This window comes from Protobothrops mucrosquamatus, unplaced genomic scaffold, assembly GCF_001527695.2.
Source record: "Protobothrops mucrosquamatus isolate PMUCROS unplaced genomic scaffold, P.Mucros_1.0 scaffold2004, whole genome shotgun sequence".
In the NCBI taxonomy this organism is placed as follows: domain Eukaryota; kingdom Metazoa; phylum Chordata; class Lepidosauria; order Squamata; family Viperidae; genus Protobothrops; species Protobothrops mucrosquamatus.
In genome coordinates, this window is record NW_015388118.1 from 1 (window position 1) to 25178 (window position 25178).

General features: G+C 37.2%; 1 protein-coding gene across 2 annotated transcripts in view; it reads right to left on the minus strand.

The window, feature by feature from the left end:
- Positions 1–15219: 15219 nt before the first annotated feature.
- The window catches only part of PPM1A (protein phosphatase, Mg2+/Mn2+ dependent 1A), a 31834-nt gene continuing 21875 nt past the window's right edge, over positions 15220–25178 (minus strand). Inside the window, exons 4-6 of one of the 2 annotated variants that reach the window (XM_015823819.1) lie at positions 19579–19687; positions 18398–18455; positions 15220–17962 (exon numbers count right to left, since the gene is read on the minus strand). In XM_015823819.1, the coding sequence (XP_015679305.1) occupies positions 17933–17962; positions 18398–18455; positions 19579–19687 (197 nt within the window). In that variant the 3' untranslated portion in view covers positions 15220–17932. The remainder of the gene's footprint in view (positions 17963–18397; positions 18456–19578; positions 19688–25178) is intronic. The other variant, XM_015823818.1, reaches the window with a different exon arrangement.

The window sequence follows — 25178 nt, forward strand, 5'->3', positions numbered from 1 at the left end:
CATTTAGAGGTCTGGAGTGAATTTAAGTAAGGTGAGTAACTTATGCCTTGTAGAGACTTAAGGCAACTGTTCCACTCCTTATAAGTCAAATGTCACCAAGAAAAGAATGAAGTGTCATTAGTATTTGATAACACATTGTTCTAATTCTGAATTTCAGAGGTTGATTTTGGATGTGTATAAGGATGGTATTTTTCTTAAAAACAGGGAGGGAGGGAGGGAGGGAGGGAGGGAGGAAGGAAGGAAGGAAGGAAGGAAGGAAGGAAGGAAGGAAGGAAGGAAGGAAGGAAGGAAGGAAGGAAGGAAGAAAACTAATATATCAGATTTAACAATCTGGTGCTCTCCAGAAGAGGTGGATTTCAGTTTGCCATAATGGTCACACCAATTGAGGTGCATAAAAGTTGAAATCCAGTATAGATTGAGAGAACTGGATTGGAGCAGGGTGCTGTATTTCTTCAAAGCTACTCAAAAAGTCCCAGGAATTTTGCTGCACTGACATCTCAGACTTGCCCTTTATCTTTCCATATCTCTGGCTACAAAGTTTGTCTATTTGTTTCCATAATGGAAATATTTTCAACCTGCAGTTTCACTTGACCCTCAGATGAGGTACTGGAGCCTCCTAGTGTTCAACTGCAAATCTATTTGTCATTATAACCCAGTTGTAGGAGATTGTTGCAGCCAGAGCCATTTCAAGATCATGCCACATAAAAATTCAGAGGTGTCCACAATATAACTGGTGACCATGATCAAGTGATCAAAGTTCCACCCTTTTTCACAAATCACCACTGTAGAAAGGAGACCTTTGCTGACCTTTTACAATAGATGAAGCATTCCCCCAAAATTATTGTGTTCCTTGAGGCTTGCAAAGTTGAGGATCTTCGCAGTCCCAAAGGAGGTTTTCAGTATTGTGCTCTGATTGAACAATGTGGAAAAGGTGTCAAGAGGCTCTCTAAAAGAATGCTACCTAAACTGGTTGTATAAAATAACCTATGATGACTTTCAATTTCCATGTATATTTATACTTTCCAATATTCAATTTTTTTAAGAAAAAGGCTCAAGATTTTAAAAAAGGGTTTTTTTATTCGGTGGCTTTCTGAAATGTCCACTTGATTCCTTAGATTGGTCTCATCACAAGTATTGTAGCTGCATGGCAGAGAGGAGCCACATCTTCCTGTTGGAACAAACATATAAGCAAACAAGGTCTTTGCCTTGAATCCCTCACCTCTAACTTGGACAGACTTCAAACATACAGTATTATTGTCTTAAGCCCCAGAACATCTATGAACCGTGGGAGGGTGGGATGTAAAAAAATGTAAAAAAAAATAGAGTGCTGATAGCTACTTCACACATTAAAAACACACTAGAGCTTCAATTATGTAGTCATGGCTGCCATTTTGATATCCCTCCCTCCCCTCAGGTACCTACTTCAGTTCAGGAATCTGTGGAGTTACTTTCTCCTGAGGTGACTGTAGAACGTGAAGCCTTCTTTACACAGAGATAGAGAGGATTGAAAGTGAAAAAATCTTGCCTAATGCAGCATAATCTTATTGGAAATACTAGGCATTTTCTTCTCATCATAAAGTGTTCCAGAATGTAAGACAAAAGTACAGACTCTATACAGTCTAAGTCAATGGTAAGGTGACCAATCGTCCTCCTTTAGGGAGGACAGTCCTTCTTTTGTACTCATTTAAATAATAATTAATAGGCATGTAAGCATAATTACAATATAAAATGTTATTGTTACAAATGTTTTTTATTATGCATTTATCATATTATAGTGTATTCTGTATTGTTGCAATGAATAAAATGTTTTATTTACAATATTTTTTTCTTCAATTTATTTGTGTCCTCCTTCTCATTGTAAAAAAGTTGGTCACCTTACAATGGGAAATGATCAGAATTAGAGCTTGGCCTCCACCTTCTTCCTACATTGAATTACGAAGTGGAAGAATCAAGGGAGCTGCCTTTACTCTTGTAATCTTGTTTGGTCCACTCCTGTCTATTTGGATTGGCAGCAACATTCTTACACCTGAGTTTTTCAAAGTCTAAATCAGGCATGTCAAACTCACAACGTCACGTGACGTCTCGCGACGTATCACAACTTTTTCCCCATTGCCGGCAATGGGGTGGGCACGGTTTCCACATGATGCATCCGGCCCACGGGTCGGCAATTTGACATGCCTGGTCTAAATGGATTTTTTTTCCCCATCTAAATCAGATTTTTTCAAACTTGGCAACTTTAAGATATGTGGACTTCAGCTCCCAGAAGCCACGACTGGCTGGGGAATTCTGGGAGTTGAAGTCCACACATCTTAAAGTTGCCAAGTTTGAAAAATACTAATTTCAACCATATTTTTATTACTACAACTATATTGCTGCAGAGTCAACCACACAACTAGATGTAACTGTTCTGCCTCAGCTGCCGAAACACCTCAGATCCTGGGCAACAAAGTGTGTCAGACTCAACTTCTAAATGGGGCAGCTGAGATGGAAATAATCACTATTGATGGTGCCTCCCTGTGAGTCAGAATCCCTGATTACACAAAAACAGCCACTGTTTCCATGGATGATGTTGAAATCAAAGCTATAGAAAGGGAAAGACAGAAGCATCATAATTTAATATTCAATAGTTATTTATTTCTTTGAACAAAGAAGTGTGTCCTATATGCAATTGTTGAATTGCCTTCATGGTTGCTGCTCTATTTACCGAGATGTAATGGCTTTTATCTGCACTTAGTGTTATTTTTGACAATCTTACACTTTACGGCACATTTCCATTGATCTTATAATCCTAAATCATGTGCTAACAATATTTATCTATTGAATGCAGCCTTTGAACAAAAATATTTCCAATTGAGCTCCTGCCTTAAAAAAAACCCAGCAATCTGACAAGAGAGCTTATAGGTAATGCTTGATTTACAACAGTTTGTTTAGTGACTGTTCAAAGTTACAACACTGGAAAAAGTGATTTATGAACATTTTTCACATTTACAACTGTAAGCATCCCCACAGTCACATAATCAAAATTCATATGCTTGGCAACTGGTTCATATTCATGACTGTTTAAGTGTCCCAGGATCATGTGATCACCTTTTGTGACCTTTTTACAAGCAAAGTCAATGGGAAAGCTAGATTCGCTTAACAACTATGGTACTAAATAGATTCACTTAACCGCTATGACAAGAAAAGTCATAAAATGGACAAAACTCACTTAACAATAATAACAACTCAGTTCTTCAGAACTGAAGAAGCTTCTTGGATGAGAAGTGAAATGTCTTCAAGGAAAAACAAAGAAAGTCCAATTGCCTTTGAAAAAGCATATTTGGTGCTGGACGGAGTTGCACTACCTTGCACTTTTTCCAGTGTTGTAACTTTGAACAGTCACTAAACAAACTGTTGTAAATCAAGCATTACCTATAAGCTCTCTTGTCAGATTGCTGGGTTTTATTTAAGGCAGGAGCTCAATTGGAAATATTTTTGTTTAAAGGCTGCATTTAATAGATAAATATTGTTAGCACATGATTTAGGATGTGCTCCCATTCCTGGATCAAGAGACCCTGCTTGCAATCACTCACGCCATAGTCACCTCCAGACTGGATTACTGCAATGTGCTCTACATAGGGCTGCCTTCAAAGAGAATCTGGAAACTTCAGCTGGTACAGAATTCAGCAGAATTCAGTGTACTCCCAGAACAGTGCATATTACACTTCTTTGCCATGAAGTTGCCAGTTTGCTCCTGGGTCTAATTCAATATGCTGGTTATAATCTTTATAAAGTCCTTCATGGCAGGGGATGGGGCTATCTGAGGAACCAATTATTCTTGGTTACTTCAGCTCCCTTCACTTGATCTGACACTAGTAGGCCTCTGGCAGGTACCATTGGGTAGGAGATGTGCCTTTTTCTGCCAAGGTGCCCATATTATGGAAAATTACTCTTTCCCTCCCCTGCCAAATTGAATTGTCTCCATCCTTTTTGAAATTCCAAAAGGCACTTGAGGCCCTCGGCTCTCAGACAATTGGAGACTTACACAAATGGCTCCATTGTTGAGACAATCATTTTGATGCTCCCTTTCCTATGGTTTGCATCTTTTGGCTTTGTGATATTTATTAATATCATACCAATTGCACATTTTTTTTGGGGGGGGTGTTTATTTTTATCCATTGTGCACTGCACAGAGTTGCTTTCAGTGAGATGGATGGCATAAATAAACAAACAAACAGATAAATGAATGAATGAATGAATGAATGAATGAATGAATGAATGAACTCTTTAAATTAGCTGTGCCTTTATTTCTGGAAAAGCAAAGCTTATTGTTCTTCCAGGTAACCTAAACATGATTGCTATTGTGAACAGGAATTCAGTCTTGTCCCAAACAAAAGTAATGTATTATTCCTAAACTGAAATCATCACATGGTTCCTTCTTGTTTTGTGTAGAGTGCAGACTCCTCCCTAAGAGCATGCTCTGCATGCAGTGCCTGATCTCTCGATCTATGCTTTGCATATATGAATTTTCCAGGATTTACTAAAATCATAAATGTAGGTGAAAAATTATCCTGGGGTCATGCAAATCTTTTTATGTGTTCCAAACCAGCCCAAGGACATAAGCTGAAGGTAATGATGGATCCCAACTGAACCAACATCAGGAAGTCAACATTATCAGGCCCCTGCCTAGTCAACAATTTAGGAGAGGGTCACCTGCTGAACCACAAAGACTCCTCCTCCTCTTCAGAGGTGTAAATCAACTCTCTCCAAGTACAGAATCAGTAGCAAGTAAAAAAACATGGACAATTTCTCTTTGCTCCCATCTCTCCTTCTGGTCTTCTTAGGCCAGTGTAAAACATCTGGTTTAAATTCAACAGTTTTAGGATAGGCTTTTTACAAAACCCTCAAGTATTGCGTAGACAATCTTGAATTAGCCAGATCAGTGGTCTGATTTAGTTGCATAGATCAGCCAGCATGGCTGGCTCAGGAATTCTGGGAGTTGAAGTCCACGAGTCATAAAAGAGCCAAGGTTGCCTACCCCTGGCATAGATAAAACCAAGGAGAGAGTGAAAATGCCTGGGCAGTAGAGGACATCTTGTCCAAAGGTAACTGAAACTGGATTATACATTCCATTGTACATTTAGTTAGGACTAAATTTGGTGAATGTCTCTTTGATAGTACTACTCTTTTCCCATCTTGTTACCAATATGAATTGCACAGATATAAATTGCATTTCCCTGTCAGGCATAACAAGAAGCCATACATACGCTCTTTCAGTTCAGTTTACTGTTAAGGCTTTAAGACACAGGTGAGGCTATACTGAGATTAGCAGGAATCTCTGAAGGCAGAAATCACTCACCTCTGCGTTACCTTGCTTTTTGGATGGCTGTGCTGCGTTAACAGAAAGTTGTCTTTCCTTTTCGTTAGCTCTGCAGTTGCCCTGGCATTTAGTCACACTGGCATTATTTGAGGGGATATATGGAGCCAAGGACCTCCCAGGCACATTAGGAAAACAAGCACATATTAGTAATACAATACAATGAACACAGGCAAACCTACCCATTATTTTTAAATGGATACTGAGAATAGGAGGCTCTTGATTTTGTTTTCCTAATGGCTATTTTAAAAAAATCAGCAGTTCCTGACCTCAACACAGATGCCTTGGAGGGCTAGTAACAATCCATTCTGTATCAATGCACGTACTAAAAACTTTGGAGGGACTGAGCAACGCTCAGTGCTTCTGATAGCAGGCAGCTTGGCTTTTGTTGACAACCCTCCAAGTAAAAAGATTTAATGCATCCCTCTGAATGTGAATAGGATTGTGCCCTACTGACATTAGATATCTTGCCTCCAGGAGATCAAAGCTGGATGCTGTGGATTTGCGTTAGTGTCACCTTCATGACTACACAGAGTAATTGAGCATGACAAGAACTGGATCATAATATGGAGGGAGAGGGGCGGGAATAGAAGGTCATAAAGACATGCTGATGTCTCTGGCTCCCCACATTAAATATTGAAAAACAGCAAAATCAAAAGCTTTTTGTGAGCTTTCTTTCTTTCTTTCTTTCCATTATTAGAAAGTTTTATGCTGTCAAAATTTCAAAGGTAGAGGGAAGAGGAGATGGAGATAGGAAGAAATTTGCTGACTCAAGAGTTCTTCAGCACAGGATTTATTAGGCAAAATCTGGCAAATTCAAATCAACATATTTTTATACTTTTAAATTGCTTTTCAGTTAGCTGGCTTACACATCTTGGTTTATTTAAGTTTATGTTTATTTAAATTTGTATACCGCCCTATCTCCCTTACGGGACTCAGGGCGGTAAACAGGCGATAATAAAAATCACAATAAATATCTATTCTAAAATCAGATTAAATAAATAAAGGCCTGCTCTAAAATACCCCATATAAAAACCTGTACTAAAACCTAATTAAGACTACGCCAGGCCGGCCGCACGAAATAGATGGGTTTTCAGGGCTCGGCGAAAAAGGCGCAGGTCCGCAGTTGTACGTAGGTCGGGGGGTAGGTCATTCCAGAGGGCAGGAGCTGCCACAGAGAAGGCTCTTCCCCTGGGGGTCGCCAGCCGGCATTGACTAGCTGGCGGCACCCTAAGGAGGCCCTCTCTGTGGGAGCGGACTGGTCGAAGGGAGGTATTTGGTAGGAGGCGGTCTAGTGTATTCCTTCCTATCCTAATGCTCTTCAGATGTACTGGTCTACAACAGGGCTTTTCAACCTTTTTACCAATTGTACCACTTTTAGGATATGGCAGTATTCGAGTACCACTAAGCAAGGTGTTAAAAACTTGATGACAAAAAACAACAACACCTGTTTAAAGTTGCAATTGCACTGAAATGACTTATAACCATTTTTCACACTTATGACCATTGCAGTATGCCCAGGGTCATGTGATTTATATTTGGATGCTTGGCAACTGATTCATATTTATAATGGTCACAGTGTTCCAGGATCATGTGATCCCCTTCTGCAACCTTTTGACAAGCAAAGTCAATGGCAGAGCTGCTGGTGGCTAAGTGCTAAGGCGGGACTTCCTTTCCTCCATCCCTTTTTCTCATTCCCATCTCCTTCTGAAGGAAGAATTTGAACACCCCCCCCCCATATTTTCCCTCTTCCATATATTGATCAAACAAGGAAAGGCCTCCAGAGACAGAAAAGACAAGCTGCTGAGTGAACTAGCTTAAAAAGGCACATTCCCCTTTAAGAATTAGCTACTGGCTAGAAAGGAAAGTAAGGAGTGCAGCCGGCACTTAAGAAAAAAAAAAAATGTAAGTACTGGCTGCCGGCTAAGGCAACCTCCCCAAATGACTCCATTCATAAGTAAAGGAATGCTACAGGCAAAATCCATTCAGGAGAAAAATACTTCAAAATCCCTTGCAGCAAAACTTACAGCTAACAACAGCAGAGCAATAGAAGCTAACAGGAGACATCAGCCATCAGCCAAATAGAAGTTGTCAAACACTCCTTAAGAACACAAAGCCCTCATTGCACAAATCCCAAAACTTCAAAGTCACAAAAGCACATAAGAATCCTTCCACTCTCCATCTCCTTCCCTCCTCCGTGCCTCATCTCCAGCCATTGCTACCTTTTTTCATTCCTCTTGGAGGGCGACCCCTCCCCCACTGCATTTGTTGCCTGTTTGCTGCTGCCAGCACAGGTGGCTGCCACAGCAGTTGTAGATCAGCTCATGGCCAGCCTGCTTGATCTCCTCTCCCCCCACCCTCCCCTTCCCCCTCCCCCTCCTCCTTCTTCTCCTTCCATGCAGCTGACTCTGCCTCCTCCCAAGGCTGCTGCTTTTTTCTCTCTCCCTCTCCTGCCCAAACTGCCTCCTTTTATAGGCTCTCCTGTCTCCGCCCCACTCCTCCTTTCTCATGGGGGAGGGTGAGCCAGAAGTGAGCCTGGGGCCTTTGCAGCTCCAGAGGACTCTCTCACTGGAAGTCCTTGCCTGTGCTGGCTCTTTCCCTCTCCCACTACACTTGGCTAGGCAGGGCTGCGTACCACCTGCCACTCATTAATGTACCACAAGTGGTACGTGTACCACCGGTTGAAAAGCCCTGGTCTTCAATTCCAGAATGCAGCTTGTAATGGCCTTGGTGGCTGAGAACTTTGGAAGCTGCATTGCCACAGGTCTAGAGGGTTCACCATTGGGGAAGGCTTCACTATTGTCCCAATTCATTTTGTCCTAAAGAAAAATTCTTGAGTTACTTATTTCTTCCAAGCAGGAAAGCAAGTGTGAGATTGGTCTCTGAACCATTTTTGTCTTCTTCCCATCTTCCCCTGAAGCACTTTCACTGGTCTTTTCCTTTGATACTAGCTCCGTCAATGAACCAGCCTTGGCTGTTCATAGATCTATAGTGGAGCCTATTGGGCATCATAATCTTGATGTCTCTAGTATGCTGTGGCTGCAGACGTCGCAGGATTTCAAAAATTATCTGAGCTACTTCACATATTTTTGAGACAGGGCACTGTAGATTTTTGGTTGAACACCCTACTGCGAACAGACCAAATATAGAGAATGTGTTATTTTGGCACAGATAACTTTTTGCACTCACTTATAGTTCCCCCAAATAGTTTACTTACTGATTTTTCATGTATTATTTTTATTCCTTTAATTAATCGATTATAAATTTAGAGAGTGAAGCAATTAACTTGCTGGTTGTTGACAGAAAACCATGTAGTTTTTCCAGGGCTGAGTTATATCTGCTGTCAATGACACCACTGTAAATAAAAATTACTGTGTTATGACACCCTTCCTCAGAACTGACTGCTTGGCAATCCTGTATCCTTCTAAGAACAGTGTTAAATATTGTTAATATTTAAAGCCTGTCCATCTTTCCTATTCTACAATTAAGTTATTAGATTTTAAAATTCAGACTTATATTTTGGCTTGAACAATTTGTTTTGTTTGAAATTTGAATATTTTAAACATAAAACCCTTCACCTGAACTATCAGCAGTCAAAAAATTGTCCAGTAGAATTAAATCTATCAGGTGCCAAACCTATAATATTAAACATTACATGAATTAGGAATCTAACCCTTGACAACTATTCAAGACTTCAGTCAGTATCTGAAAAATGTTCAACATTTTAAAAAAGAAAATGCTAAACTCACTTCACCTCTCAATGGTAGTATATAAATAAAAATAGCTGTCTAGAAAAAATGAACACTATAGTTACCAAAAAAAATGTAAGGAAGGCAAAATCTTTAAGGTGCTGTGTTTTTTAAAAAAAATCTTTATTAAAAAATCAAGAACAGGGATGAGAAAGAAAAGCAAAGATGGCAAATTGTGCGGAATAGAGGTTCCTTCAATAGCATTTTTGTTCTGGCTGCATCAGATGTCACTACACTGCATTCCCAAGTAAGCACCTAGCTTTTTGTCCATTTTTAAAACATCGATTTTCCTTTCTTTCATACCAATTTTTTCAAGCATGCAATTAACAGCACCAGGTGCAACAGTTCCATTCAACTTGTGCCAGATCTATGTAACCAGGACTCATCCTTAACACTTCTTTGGGGAAGTTTCCAGATGCTTGCTGGCACATTCTCTCTGCCAGAAAACAGGCACAAAAGGAAGGTAAATGGAATGTGGCCGGCGCACAAAGGATTTTGCAATCCCCTGCCTCAATCCCCCCTCCCTTTACTTCCCCAGGTGACTCTAACTAATCAATGACTAAATAAATAAATAAGCAGCAAACAATGGCAATAATTCTAATGGAGGGAAGCCTGACGGAAAGCCAGGTTTCTGTCTTTCTAGTGGTTTGCTCAAGCGTGCAATTAACTGTTGAAATTCTCTCTGCTTAACCTGATACAAAACAATCAGATAATGATAGGTACCAACCCATGATTTAGCGTCTGCCTATGCCTTGGATTTTATCCACATAAAGATATAGACAGCCCACCTTTTCATGCAAAACCCCCAGTGTCAGGGTGAATAAACATGGCAGAAGATAGAAATAGGTTTTTTACTGGTAGGAGGGAGAAGCTAAACTCATGCTGTAATTAAGCGAGACCTGGCACCCATTGTTGGTTCCTGTGAGCTAGAACAGGGGTCTGCAACCTTGAGAACTTTATGACTTGTGGACTTCAGCTCCCAGAATTCTGGGAGCTGAAGTCCACAAGTCTTAAAGTTCTCAAGGTTGCAGACCCCTGAGCTAGAAGGCAAGGGCAGTCAGGGTGGCCATGGGTATCTTTATAATGCAGGAAATAAGTGATTGAGGGCAAAGATGACATAAGAGTCTGAAATTATGTATGGTATGAAAGAAGGGATGAAGTGCCATTTTCTGTCTCTCATCTCAATGCTAGAACTCAGTAATTTGGTGAAACTGGCTGGCACAAAAAAAAAAAGCCCTTTCCTAATCAATGTCCCCAAACCACATTTTGGGTAGCCTGATCCTAGGTTTCTATTTCTGGTCCAGGAAGAATTTGAAGGGAAGAGATGGGCTTCATCTGTGCTAGCTTCCCCTGACCTGGAGGGAATTGCAGTCCCAAAGCCTCTGGATGGGCCAGATTGGAGGAGGTGGATCTGTGCAATAAGGACAACTGTTCATGCATAAAAAGATGAGGAATAGCTGACATTCCTCCTCCTTCCTTTGCTGAAGGTGGCTCATGAATCCGTCCTCAATGGTGCTAATTTATGTAGCCATCCCTCTCACAAGCACATGATTCTGGGCGGTACAGCACAACAGTTAAAACTCTGTAACAATCTAAAAACAATAAAATAAATAAAATATACAGATAAAACCCAACTTGTGAAAAAGATCTTGGAATAGAAATTGGATGCAAACTGAAGATGAGCCAGCAGTCTGATAACTGCAAAAAAGACAAATACCACATAAATAGGCTGTATAAATAGAAGAATAATTTCCAAATCACAGGAATTAATAATTTTGTTTCATTCTGTTCTGACAGGATCCCAGTTCAAGCACTATTACCTAATTCTTGGCATCTTGTTTTATGAAGAGTGAAAACAAGTTCAGAAAAGGGTGATGAGGATGATTAAAAGACTTACAAAGAGAGATGAAAGGAGCTGTTTATTTCAGCCTTGAGAAAAGTCAGCAGAGGAGAATATGAGAGCACTCTTGTAAATACCTGAATGGATGTCACATAAAAGGCCAGGACTGGTTCTCATTTCTGATTGCAGGACATAGAATAATAGGTTTAAGTAACAGGAAGGCAGATTCCAACTGAAGAGCAATTTGATAATGAAACTAAATATCAAGATGGCATGTCCCTTTCATTGGATGCATTCAAGCAGAGACTAGATAGCCTTTTACTTTGGAAGTTCTAAATTTGGATCCCTGCATGGAGCATTAGCCTGAACTGATGATCTAGATCAGGGCTTTTCAGAGATTGTATCACTTTTAGGATATGGTAATATTCGAGTACCACCAATCGCCTAGCAACTGGGCATGGCCTGCTCAACTGCTGACTTGAGACAGCTGGGTCGGAACGGAACAAGTCGCATCGGCTAACTCAATATGGGGGCAACTCAGTGCCCCACAAACTCTTTGCCTCCCCAAACTGCTAGCAGCCAAGCACATGCGCATGTGCGCACACACACACGCACACACCACATTCCAGGTTTGGAGACTTTTATCCACAGAGGAAGGAGAGGGCCTTCTCCCCAAGCCCAAGCATGATTGGCAATTTGCTAGCTCAGATGTGGATACAAGTCTCCAAGCTTGGAATATGTGTGTGTGTGTGTGTGTCTGGTGCCCCCTTCCGGCAAAGCAGGAGGTGGAGGACGTTTTCCTCTGGGTCCAACTGGGGAGACAAGAGATCTGGAGGTCAAGGTGCAGCCTCCATATTGGCCACCTCTACCTCTCCAAGCCCTCCTCGATTAAACATACATTATATATAAATTAAAATACAGCCAAAAAGAAAACATAGTTAAATCACTAATTACAGCTCTTCACATATTTTCTGGAAAAACCACCTTTATTGATGTTAGGAAGGAAGAGCAAACCTTATTAAGGAACTCTTAACAGGAAGGGAATTGAAGACCCCAAAAGCTCTCGTTCTTTCTAATCTGCCTTCTTTTTCAGCTTTTGGTTCTCATTATTTTATTATTATGCATTTAAGAAGATCAAAGGCCTCCGTAGCTCAAGACACTCACCTTAAAATCAGAAAAAATTACTTAATCCACAATACCACCCTATGAAGAATGAAGATAATCTTTGGGCCCTGAGATCATGCAGGTGTCAAATCAGAATATTAGTGGCACGCCTGTCAGTAACTGGAAGTGCATACGTCCATGTACTTCCCTTTCCTGTCTCACAACTCAATCAATACATCCTTTAATTTTCAGACACGTCTTTTTCTCATAAGCTCCTTAAAAAACCAACAAGGTATACTATAATTAGCAGGAAAAATAAATCTAGCTCTTCTGCATTCTTTCCCCAAGGAGGAAAGAAAAGTTCACAGCCTGCAGGTTGCTAGCAAAGTCGTCAAAGAACATAGTTATTGCTGCTAAAGAGAAAAATAAATAACGAATCAATTTTGCAGCTCTCTCCTGTTACTACATCCTCTTGCCTCCAGAATGTGGCCTGGCATTGCACAAGGGACTAGGCTAAAATCTGGTTTAGTTTGCAGCCAGATGTTCAGTACAGACCTTGCCAATGAGATTTTAATAGCCCAGGAAGGGATAGGAAAACCCGAGGAAAACTTTGCAATCAATAAACCTTGGTGGATTATGCTTGTTTTGCCCTATTTTGATTCTCCTCCCCAGCAGCAGCCCATTGATTTTAGAACTGCATGGCCACAAAGATAGAGGCCCTCAGCCTCCCAATCCCTGCTTAGAGAGGGATTTGCATTTCAGCGAGTCAGGCCATATACCCCCCCCCTCGAAGGAAAAACCTGAATCCAGCGGGCCAGAAGGCAGCCCAGCCTCCACACCCCTCCGGTTCCTTCTCCTCACCCCCTGGGCACAGATGCAGTTGCAGCTCCTCGCCATAGCTGGGGCGGGACTTGCAAGTACCTCCGTTCATTTTGTCCTGCAAAGCAGCGCTCCCCCGGTGGTCCCACCTGCTGCCATGCTAAAGGCTGAGCGCTCCAGCCTCACCCAGCCAAGGAAGGGGACTGGTTGAAAAGCCCTGATCTAGATGGCCTTTCCCATTATGATTCTAAACTATTTATTCCTATTCCTGGAATATGGCCATTCACTTCTCATTTAAACCACTCAGAAACAGGATGTCCACTACTATTGCAGGCAGATGGTTCCACTGCTTAACAATTTTTATTATCAGGAAACTACTTCTGATATTCTGCACCAACTTTCTTTCATGTTAAAACCCACTGAAGCCTGCCCTATTGTTTTACATCCCTTTTTGCATGTAAAAACTTTTTGGATATTTATAGAATTTTATATCATCCCTTAGTCTTTCTTCTATAAGCTAAATGTGCCAAGCGGTTTGCTCACAGGATTTGATTTTCAGACATCCCAACACTGTTGTAGTTCTTCTCTGAACCTCCTCCAGCTTTATCATGTTCTTTTTTAAAATCTGGTGCCCAGAACTGGACCCAGTACTCCAAATGCAGTCTAACTAGTACAGGATACAATGAAACTAATATCTCTTTAGTTTGCATATTATATTGCGTCGTTCAATGCACTCCTAAATGACACTTCACTTTTAGCTGCTGCATCCAAATTGCTTACTCATGTTTAGCGGATATCCAATATTCCTTGATCTTGTTTACATACATTGCTGCCAAGTTATATCTCCATAATATTGTATCTATGAGTATGATTTTCTATAGCCATTTGCATGACTAGCCATCATGGAACATCGTAACAGTTGAGTATAGTTTAATATATATATATATATATATCTAATCACCCTAGCCACGTACCAGCCTTTAGGCCACGTACCAAAATGTTGAATAGAATAAGGTGAAAAATGGAACCTTGAGGACCCAATTCAATATCCTCCTCCATGTTGATGCAGAACCCTTTATGAAATGTTTTGAATGCATTTGTTCAAGCATCATGAATCTGTGATTTACCCATCAGTCCATCTTGTCTACAAAGATATCACACAAGACTGTCATAATACTTTATTGAGATCAAGATACGCAACATCCCTAGCATTTCTTTGGTGTACTATACCAAACTAGTAATTTTTTCTTGATAATGTTCATCCAGTTTTCCAACCTTTCTGAATCAAACAGATTATATAGACTCTTTTCAGTTGGGTTTCAGGACAGGACATAGTATTGATACTGCATCAATAGCACTTACCAATGACTTCAGGTAGGAGGAGAATGGGAATGATGCAACCATTGGGTGCTCTGGATCTCTCAGCAATTTTCAAAATCAGCAACAATGGTATGCTTCCAGACTGACTACAGGGTCAGTAGAGAGAAGGTGTTCTGGTGATTTCCTTCACTGCAGCTGATTCTATTCAATATTAATGGGGGAAGAGGTCAAGCCCAAGCACCAAGGCTTGTAAAGAGCCTCAAGGTTTGATGCTCTCACCCCTCCTGTTTAACAACTGAGACTGTTTAAGGAGGTCAGCCATTGGTTTGGAGTGGGCATCATATTCAAGTTGGTTGTTTCCCCAAACCTGGGCTAGGTTGTTTGAGGAGATCTCCCTTCAGTGGTGGGTGAAATGGAGGTTTGTGGTGATATTTTTGTAGTTGTTGTTATGGCTTTTGTACCCCTTGACATGACAAGGCATATGATCTGCTTTTCTTATATGATTTTTGTCAGGAATATGTTGTTGGAAAGCCACAAGTTTTCTTTTTCCCCATGGGGAAAAAGAAAAATAAACTATTACAAAGAATGTGAAATTTCATTTATTACACTTCCCCCTCTCCCATTTACAGACAATGGGCAACCTCAGTAGAGTGCTGATAGCTACTGAAATAATCAGAGATACTGAGTTAAGCAAAAGGCTGCATCCCTAATCCTTGTTTTATTTAAGGGCAATCATGAAAAACCAGGGAAGTTTGCAAGTGACCCATGATGAGAAGGGAAGGTCTTAATTCCTGGTTTAGTTTTCCTAGAACACGGGTGTCATGACATATTGAGACGTTTTTTGCCTTTGTGAAGGCGGTGTGGGTGTGGCCTATGAGTGACGCATCTGGCCTGTGGGCCGCCAGTTTGACACCCTTGCCCTAGAAGTATGTTCCCTGGATTATGCTGAGATAAGGAGAAACATGGGGGTACTTAATAGTGTGGAACCAAATCATACTTACTTTATTAATGACTTTTTTAAAACAAACCCAAACACGCCTCTCTCCCCCAAAATGAATGAGAGAGTATCAATGTTTAAAGCTACTTAATACAGAATTGCCTTAAATTACCTTAAATTTATCAATTCTCAAAAGTCTCCATTTAAACTATACCAGAAATTTAATGCTGTGAAAAATACTGTGTAGAGAACAACATGCACAGAAAGAAAAAGCAAAATTTGGGACCATTGTTTTATTTTATTTCATCAGCAGACAGGCATCCACTCTTTCACCTCTGACTAGGGAAATAAATACTGTAGCACACAATTCTTTAAACTATGCTGGACTGCCCCTGAGGTGTTCAGACATTTCTAGCATATAAAAAAGTTGCAAAAATGAAAAACAACAACAACACGGTTTTATTTTTTGCAGTTTGGTGAACAAGAAAAAGCATCCTTATTAAAATTTGTAATTCATGGATTATATGAATTTAATTTCACTTTGATTAATACATAAAATTGCCATGTATTAATTAATAAGCCTAGTAACACAGTGCCTTGACTCCAGTAAAGAGCCAAACGTAGATAGGCTAATGTACAACTGCTGTACCTCTTTTCTACCCAACTCTTACTTTTAAGAATGATTGTAAGTAATAGCAGAATAACGGTTCTCATCTTTAAGACGTTGCACGAATTTTAAACAAGTGCTGTTATTACAATTGATAATATTAATCATATGGCTTTCCATTTGAGAATTTTAAAAACTTGTTTCTGGTCTGAGTTTTTGCCACCTTTATATATGTGTATACTTCAATATACACAAAAAACAATGCTGAGTTCTGTTCCTAACTCTAAAACCAATCCATTCTTGTTAATTGATTAGTACTTCAAATATAGCCTCTTAATTAGGTGTATACGAAGTTATACTTAACAATTTTATTGCCTGAACTCAACAAAACTGTATTTTAAGCATTTAATGTAGGTAGGGTGAGTGACTGCTGCTTTACCTAAAGCTGCTCTAAATTTATAAATACAAATAGTGCTTATGTTTTCTTCATTCATGCTTCAAAAGGGTAGAAACTGAATACAGTGATGTTAAACAACCAAACAAGAGAAATAAAATATTTGCCGATTATAATAATAACAATCCTTAGACATTACTTTTTCAACATTTCCTAACTGCAATAGTTTTAAGGCTCTATATACAAACAAATGTATATCTGGAAATTAAGGAAAGAGGGATATAAACATGTGAGTTGTACATTGCTTCCTATAAAAAGGTATGTTTTACACCTTTTAAAAAATGCTAGCTACATTGTTACTATCTATTTATATATTGTTGGTTTTCCTTTGGAGGGGCATCAGTTGGCTGAAAATTTACAGAAATACATAATGATCATACAATACCCTCAACTGAAAAAAACAAAAAGAAAATACAAGGTGCATAAAACAGTAGTTCTGCAAACACATAATCAATTTATCTTGTTTTCAGTAGAGGAAAATTCAAGTCAAATTAGTTTTATTATTTCATTTTTTAAAAAAAAGCAAATTAAACTCAATGATTAAATATTCTGAATCTATGCACTTCAAATCACACCTACTGTTCAGTCAAAATAAGATTGTCAGGCTCTGACAAATTAATTTCGTTAAGAAGCAAGTATACAGTATGCTCATATAATGCTATCAAACTAAAATCTTGAAATAAAACTCATGTAACAAGATCATTCTGTTTCTCAAAGCATATTATGCCCATTAATTAGAAAATAAACTCCATTTGTGCCTTGGGCACAATCAAGAGTTCTTCCCATTTCATAAATGGGCAATTGTTTAATAAAAATATTTATCAACATGACACTTTATTTATGAACATTTCAGAAGACAAAAGGAAAGAGAATGAGTTACACATTTCTTGTTAAATTTCTTGTTAAATCAAGCTTTATTGATAAAATGGAATTAAAAAGAATTTTTACTTGGAACAGCAGCCAATCCAGCCAATCGGGCTAATAAAATGGTGCATGCTCCTACTAAATATAGAAAGATACCATTTCTTAACATAACTGTTACTTAATCGAAGGTAAAGTTTTTCTCTAAAAAAGGTGCAATTCATCAAAGTTTTTAGCTCCCAGGATCTATTTAATAGCCATCTTGTAAAGTTGATGAACTTTTCTTCTTTTGCTGAAATCTTTCACATATTTCAGTGGGACTTTAGATCTGCCATAATTTTAAGATCAAAAAACAATTAAAGTCTGAAGGAAAATTAACTGTGTTCCAGTTATTTTCCATACTACAGTTACAACAATCTGCCTTTATATCAAATTTCCTTTACAAAATTTTCATGCACCTCCTGAGTATTTTGCTGGCTAGGTTGCTACTCCCAGCAATCCAGAACCACAAAAACAAATAGAAAGAGCTAGAGTACTGTTGTGTTAAACAACAAACCAAGCCTTTCATTTACGATGTAAAACAGCTCATTATGAATAAGCATTCTGGACAACCACAACTGCACTTTACAAAACAAAATCATACAACATAAAATTGCTTGGAGTCCAATTTACAGCATCATAGTTTCAGTATCACTTTTACAGAAGTTTGCTTCACAAAAAAAAAAAAAAAAATTCCTGGGATAAGTGTTGAACTGCTGTTTTCTGATGTATTCACTAATACCAACATCACTTCCCTTCAAGCATATGTGAAACTGATGCTAAGAAGGATCGTTGTTGGTTTCCCATTAGGAGAATCGGTGCTAATTCCACAGCTTAGATGGCATTTTACCACATATCATCAGTTGATGCAGAGTCCTTTAAGAAAAGAGAACAAACCCTTTAAAGTCTGGAGCGCCCAAAATTACAGCAATTTCTGGATAATCCAGACTGAAAAGGGTAGTAGATATGTCCATAATTTTAGGATTTTGATTTTCTTTTCTATACTCTGGGACAAATTATATATTTAACAAAACATATGAGATAAAGTTGTTGAGAGCAAACATCACCCTTAAATAAATAACTTCAAAGCACAGTATTTTTTGTCAATGAATTATAGCTGGTCATTTAACCTAAAAGCAATAGAATCTTCCAAGATATTTCAGTTTGGTACTTCATTAAGGTTAAGCATAGTGAAAAGAATGTTTTAGTGAACATGATTTATACTAAAATTTAAAGTAAAATTAAAGACTGACAAGTAATTTTTCAGTCAGAATTAATAAAGTAAAACAGCTAGGTGGTGCCAATACTCACAGCTTCATCATTCCTATAAGGATTCAGTCTGTTATAAATGGCTTCAATCACACTCCGTCTAAATCAGGTAAAGAAAAAACAAAATAAAACAAATTTTAAAGGACAGCAATTCCTAGTAGTCAAACACAATTTTTAAAAGTTTTTAAATATAAATATTGTAAAAAATGCCCTTGATCCTTATCATTACCAGTATGTCTAGTTTTATGAACAAATTGTACATATTTGAGCCAAATGGAATTCAAGCTGGCATCAAAAATTTCAGATTACTAAAAGAAAATAAGAACATGATCTTAAAAAAACAAAACAAAGAAAAAAAGAAACTGTGGAGCTAAAAGTAATGGGAGGAGCAAGCAAACTAGCTTAAGTAGGATATTAAATTATCTTCGTGCAGTACACTAACTGAACTCAGAAATAAACATATAACTAATTCAGGTCATATAACGCCAAAGGTTCTACTAACTGTCTGGTAGGCAATGTTTTAACTTCATACCACGTTTTGATGTAAACATCACAAGTAGCAGAAAGTATTTTCTTTTAAAGTTATATTCCCTGGACAATAAAATCTTGGAAGCCATTAATCCATTTTATCTGGAATAAGACCATTTGTAAATTAAATGTTAACATTATTAAATCATCAAATAACAAACATATTTAAATGTTAGGATATTTCTCTAAAAATCAATTGATCAGCTGGCACTGATGCCTTTTATTTTTAGCATTTAGTATGCAACAGAGCAGGAAAGTATACAATGATCTGAATTCAATCCATTTTAAATCAACACAACCTATTTCAGTTTCAAAACCCCATTTCAAGTAAAAAAAACAAACAGGTCATTTTGAGCATTGGGAAGATGCTTTAACCTTGAAGGAAGTCTGCCTCAAATTAGAAATATATTGCTTCAAGCTTTAAACACACCCAAAATACTTGAAATACTCTAGCCTCATACTCAAAACAATTGTTTCATGCTAATTTCAAACTCAATAAAAGGATGCATTTTGAGCATGAAATATTTTACAATTTCTATTAGTTTTGCCTGTTTTCATCATTTGTAATAACAATTGAAAGAGAGTGAGATTATTAATGAATGTTATTGAAATTACTTTATCACCCTTATGACAGTGTTTATGAAAGGTATACCTTATTTAAACTCAAAAGCATATTTACACTGGTGGAAACTTACTTGCTCGCCAATTCACCCCCGGGTGGAAGATTTGGGATGCTCTCTGTTTGCAATGTACGCATGACGTGGACTAAGTCTGGTACTCCTTCACCCTGCTTCTTTATGATCTCTGGGAATCAGAAGTATCTTCTTGTAAATTCAGTTCAATCACAATTAGAAAACATTGTAACATTTAGTTTAATCAAAGAGAGTTAAAGGTTTCAAAAGTTTTGCCTTTTTCATGACTTTATCATTTTACCCTAGCAAATTTGAGCAGAAATGCAACTCATGGATGTTTTAACTTTTCAGAATATCCCTGATTCTGTATATCTTTAATTCAGAAACATATAGAAGCCTGTAACATATCTATTAAATCATTATATAAAAACAACAGTATTCTAGTGCCCCTGAATACTGAGATGTTGATGTTTGGAATTACCAAAGAGAGAACTTCGTTACTGATACATTCAATTAGTATTTTAATCAATGAAATTCTAATTCCAACATGACTGGAGATTGTGTTATAAACTAAAGCCTTTGTTTTAATAAACTAAAATATAAAATAAATCATTTAATACAGTTCAATGCAAACCAACTTGGAAAAAAAGAATTATGAAATAATGGAAGTTATACCAAACTCAAATTCCTACAAATGCTCTCACTATATAAAATGTATTATCCACCAAGAAACTGTTTAATTACAATACCCTCAATACAGTTTAAATAATATTTGAATAAGACCTATTTAAATCTACTTTGTCAATAACCAAAGCTGCACATTTCATAGTTTTCAGAATATTAATAACTAATCCAAAATAATTTCTGCTTTTCTACTTCAATATTCAAAAAAATCAAGACAAATTATAAAAAATAATTTTAAAAATAATCTTTCCCAGTAATGTTTCTATTACATGGTAGCTGGTCCTCTAACTATCAGTTCAAGGTATTTCTGAGATTACCTATTAGAGATTCCATATGTGTGTGTGTATGTCCAGTTACGATGGGCCACCCCAGAGCTACTTATGAGCCATTTTCAAAATCACAACGGCCTCACACACATCCCTGTGGTCACATGAACATATTTTGGGTGCTTGGCAATCAGCTCTTCTTTACATTTGCAGTGTCTCTTGAGCACATGTCTGCGATTGCTACATCTTTTGCTGGTTTCTGACATTAACTTCTGATTTCCGATAAAAAAAGGCCATTGGGGAAAATGGATGCGTTTAATAACTGTTGCATATGTCCAAAAATTGGGTCCAGTCACATGATGCTTCAACTTACAACCGTAATTCCAGGCTCAATTACAATCGTAAGTTGAAGACTACCTATAGAAACCATTAAAAAGATTACAATTTTTATTTGCGCATATTTAGCTTGATTTGTGATATAATTGCATGGAAAGATTTCTGCAAATATGAACGTATATGTACTATTCATGTTCAATTGTTTATAAAATAAGAAAAATGGAAGTAGTAAGTGAAGAAGTTTGGACACCATTTGCATCAGTACTTTGTTACATCCCCTTTGGCAAAAATAACTGCTTCTAAATCTTTTTTATAATTAGCTTATTTTTGCTTCTGCAATTTCTTCCCAATCTTCCTTGCAACATTTTAATTCAGTGTTTCTCAACCTTGACAATTTTAAAGCATGTGGACTTCAACTCCCAGAATTCCACTTCTAGGAGTTGAAGTCCACATGCCTTAAAATTGACAAGGTTGAGAAACACTGTTTTAATTAATTCCCCAGGACTCCTTGCGCATATTGCATCTTTGAAATCTTCCTTGAACTTTTCAGTAATATTCAAGTCAGGTCCATACCAATAATATTCAAGACTTGAAGTCCATACCAAAATCTATAGCATTCTTTCCTGTAAGTATTTTCATAGTTGATTTGGAGGTATATTTTGGATCACTGGTATTGACATATCCAATCTCTTTTCAGCTTCAATTTGTTCACTAATTGGAACATTTTCTACAACATTTTGCTTTTTACTTAAACCCATTGTTGCTTTCACTTGTATAGTATTCCCTGTACTACTTATATCCATTCAACTTAAAAAACTTAATAAGGCCACTTCTGTGCTTAATGGATGGCAAGGTGGTTTTTTTCCCCCCAAATATCTTTTTCTCCAAAATTGTTACTATGGTAAAAGAGTTGTGTTTTTGTTTAATCAATCCAGAGCACTTTGCTCCAAAAAATTTCACACTGATGGTTTGCATATTTTGAACTGCAACTTATATGATGCATGCAAAGAAAATGTTTTCCCCTGACAACTTTCCCATGCAGATCACAATTGCATTAACCACACTGTTCAGTAGACCTGTGGAAAACTATTCAAATGACAGCTTCACTTTTCAGCAATTGTTGCAGGCTTTGTTGATTCTGTTTTGTAGATCTTAACTAGCTTGGAAGTCGTTCTAAGAAAGATTTGTTTTGGTTTTTCAGCTTTTACTTCAAATGTTCCATGTAACTTCTATTTGTTAACCGTGTTTCTGACAGTTGAAATTGCTAGCTAGAAGCATTTAAAATAGTGTTTCTTAAACTCAGCAACTTTAAGGTGGATGGACCTCAACTCCCAGAATTCCCTAGTCAGCCATTTTAACATCTTAAAAAGTTTGAGAAACAATGATTTAGAGGGGTTTTTTTTACACAACAAACCTTCTTCTATTTTGTAAGAGTGAACTGTCTTTATTTTCAAATGCTCAAATATTGAAAGTAGAGACAAAAGCATTTCTACCTTGAAAAGTTATAATGTCCAATGAAAATTATCTTTGCCTGCCTATCTGCAGCTCACATGAGTCAATCACCTTTATAGGCCTTACTAACAATTTTATAATAAAGAAATCTAGAAGTGAATCAACTGGGTGTCCAAATCTCTGCATCTGCCATAATAACTATTTTCTTATTTTGACACTGTAAACAATTGTACATAAGTAGTACATACACATTCAAATTTGTCAAAAGAAATTATTTTTAATACAGGGAGTCACAGAGACATGCAATCAGTCCAGGGGTGGGTATGCTTTTGCATGTTAACTATGGATAATCAATAATACCAAGTGGGTTTTTATTAGTAACTGTGGAATAGCTTTAAATCAACATATTTAGCCAAGCAATGGTATATTACGTTTTTAATGGTCTGTGGTTTCTCAAATAGATATATGTCAACATTCCACTCAAAATAAAATAAGAAATAATTTTATAATTTTGATCTATATAAACATTTGAAAACAAGAACACAATTGGTGAAATAATTCTGAAGTATATGACAGTAATTTTTTAAAAACATTCTAGCCCCATCTGTAGGCTAATACATAGCAACAACAGGAAGCATACTAGAAAATTTAAGTAGTTATATAACTTTTACAATAATCCTCCACGGTCCAAAAATAGCAATATTTCACAATGATCAGGAGATGAAGAGCTGATTATAAGGCTACACTCAAGGGATTTATGCTAATGCAATGAAATTACTGACTTCCTCTCCCAAAGAACAACTGACCTCGACATCAAGTTTTTAAAGTCAATTGTTGTGGCACAGGGAATGGCTTTTTGGAGGTAGGATGAGGGAATCTAATTACACTTTCTTGGATCCTGGATGTACTATGAGACAAATGAGAGCGAGTACAGGTAGTCCTCGACTTACAACCATTCGTTCAGGGACTATATGAAGTTATAATGGCACTGAAAAGTGATTTATGACCGTCTTTCATACTTATGACCATTGCAGCATCCCATGGTCATGTGATCAAAATTCTGCCGCTTGCCAACTGACTCATCTTTATGACTGTTGCAGTGTCCCGAGGTCATGTGATCACCTTTTGTGACCTTCTGACAAGCAAAGTCAATGGGGAAGCCAGATTCAATTTACAAATGTGTTACTAACTTAACAACTGCTGTGATTAACTTAATAACTGTGGCAAGAAAGAACATAAAATGAGGCAAAACTCACTCCAGAACTGTCTTGTTTAGCAAGGAAATTTTGGGCTCAATTGTGGTTGTAACTCAAGGACTATCTGTATATTTTAAAGGTGAAACTGTAGGGCCAGAATTTTAATTTCACCAACTACTTAAAGCAAAAAATTCTGCTACTGAACACAAAATAAAGAACAAAGATCTCAACATTGTTTTATAAAGTATTTTTATTGTGAATTGTGAACATCTGGTATTGGCTACACCATTCTAATGCTATGTTATCTTTTGTACAAAAATAAAGGGATTTCAATTTTACCTAAACTACACAGTTCCAGAACCTAAAGCTGTAGTACATTTGAAATACATTCTCAATTAAAATACATTTGAACTAAATAGAAATATGAACAATCACAAATAATTTATGGCATAAATGTAACCAATTTATTGGCCTTTGTATTATAGTACCTTGCAGCTGCTTTTTGTTAACTTAAAATACTTTCCCAAATGTGGTACAAAAAGATCACTGAAGGACAACTGGAGGTTGGAAGTGCAGCTCACACTACCTTATCTAAATGGGCACTGTAGTTTTAAAAGGCTTGGAAAATGCTATATTTTTACAAATGTGAGAGAATAGGAAGAACAGGTATCCAGAAATCTTTTTTACCTTTTTCTCGGTAAGAGGAAATCTCTCTATATAAATATATGTGTTTTACTGAAGATGGGTATTACAACATACTTAAATCAATAACCATCTATGAAACAAACACATATTTAAATAGTGAAATTTTCCAGTGTAACCTGTGAAATATTACACCTGAGAATCCCACTAAACTGAAATAAAATTTACACTGAGAAAAGCACTTTGAGGACTGCAATCTCAGTTGTGTTTGAGGGACTTAATTTTATAAGGGTAGTCCTAATATCTATAATATTAGAAGAACATTTTGAAATACAATTTTAAGGAACCGCACTTAGTATTAAAGTTTGAGTGTCATAAATAGTTTGTTACATAACTACAATTAAATGTATTCAAAATAAATATAAAATTGATCAGAACACAGCTAAAGGCATAATTTATAATATATTATCTATTATAGTAGTGTAACTCAGTCAACAAAGCAGACTTTTCAGAAAAATAAACAAATATGAATCCTAAAGTTAACTTTTTTTTTGAAGTTTGGTCATCCTGAAAAAAACTACATCTAATCTTATTGCTCATTTTCTTCTTATTAAATGTTAAAAGCTTCAACTTTATTTCAATCAGAGCACACAAACACGCGTGGGTGGATGTGCATGTTAAATGTGGTAATTTTAAATGTTAATGTTCGCCTTTTAAAGTTGTAGTTCTGGAATCTTAATAGAAATAGTATATTAAGCATATAACTGGATGAGTCAGCAGCTTTATCATTTCTTGTACCATACAGTATACAGTATATATTTCCAAGAATTGTGCAAAAGAGAACATAGCTATTGACCAAAATAATGTTTTTTTAATAGACCAAGAGGGGTCGATACATCAGTTTAGTACATATTTAAATTTTTAACTGTTCCCAGTTCAAAAACGATTATAGTATAATCTAAATTGCCCTTCAAGATTCCTGAAGTTAGAAACCAGGCAATACTGCCTGTAATTCACAGTTTTCTTTGGCAGTTATACTTTTCGAAACCCATCAAACTACTTTTGAACTCAGAACAAGTTCAGAGTA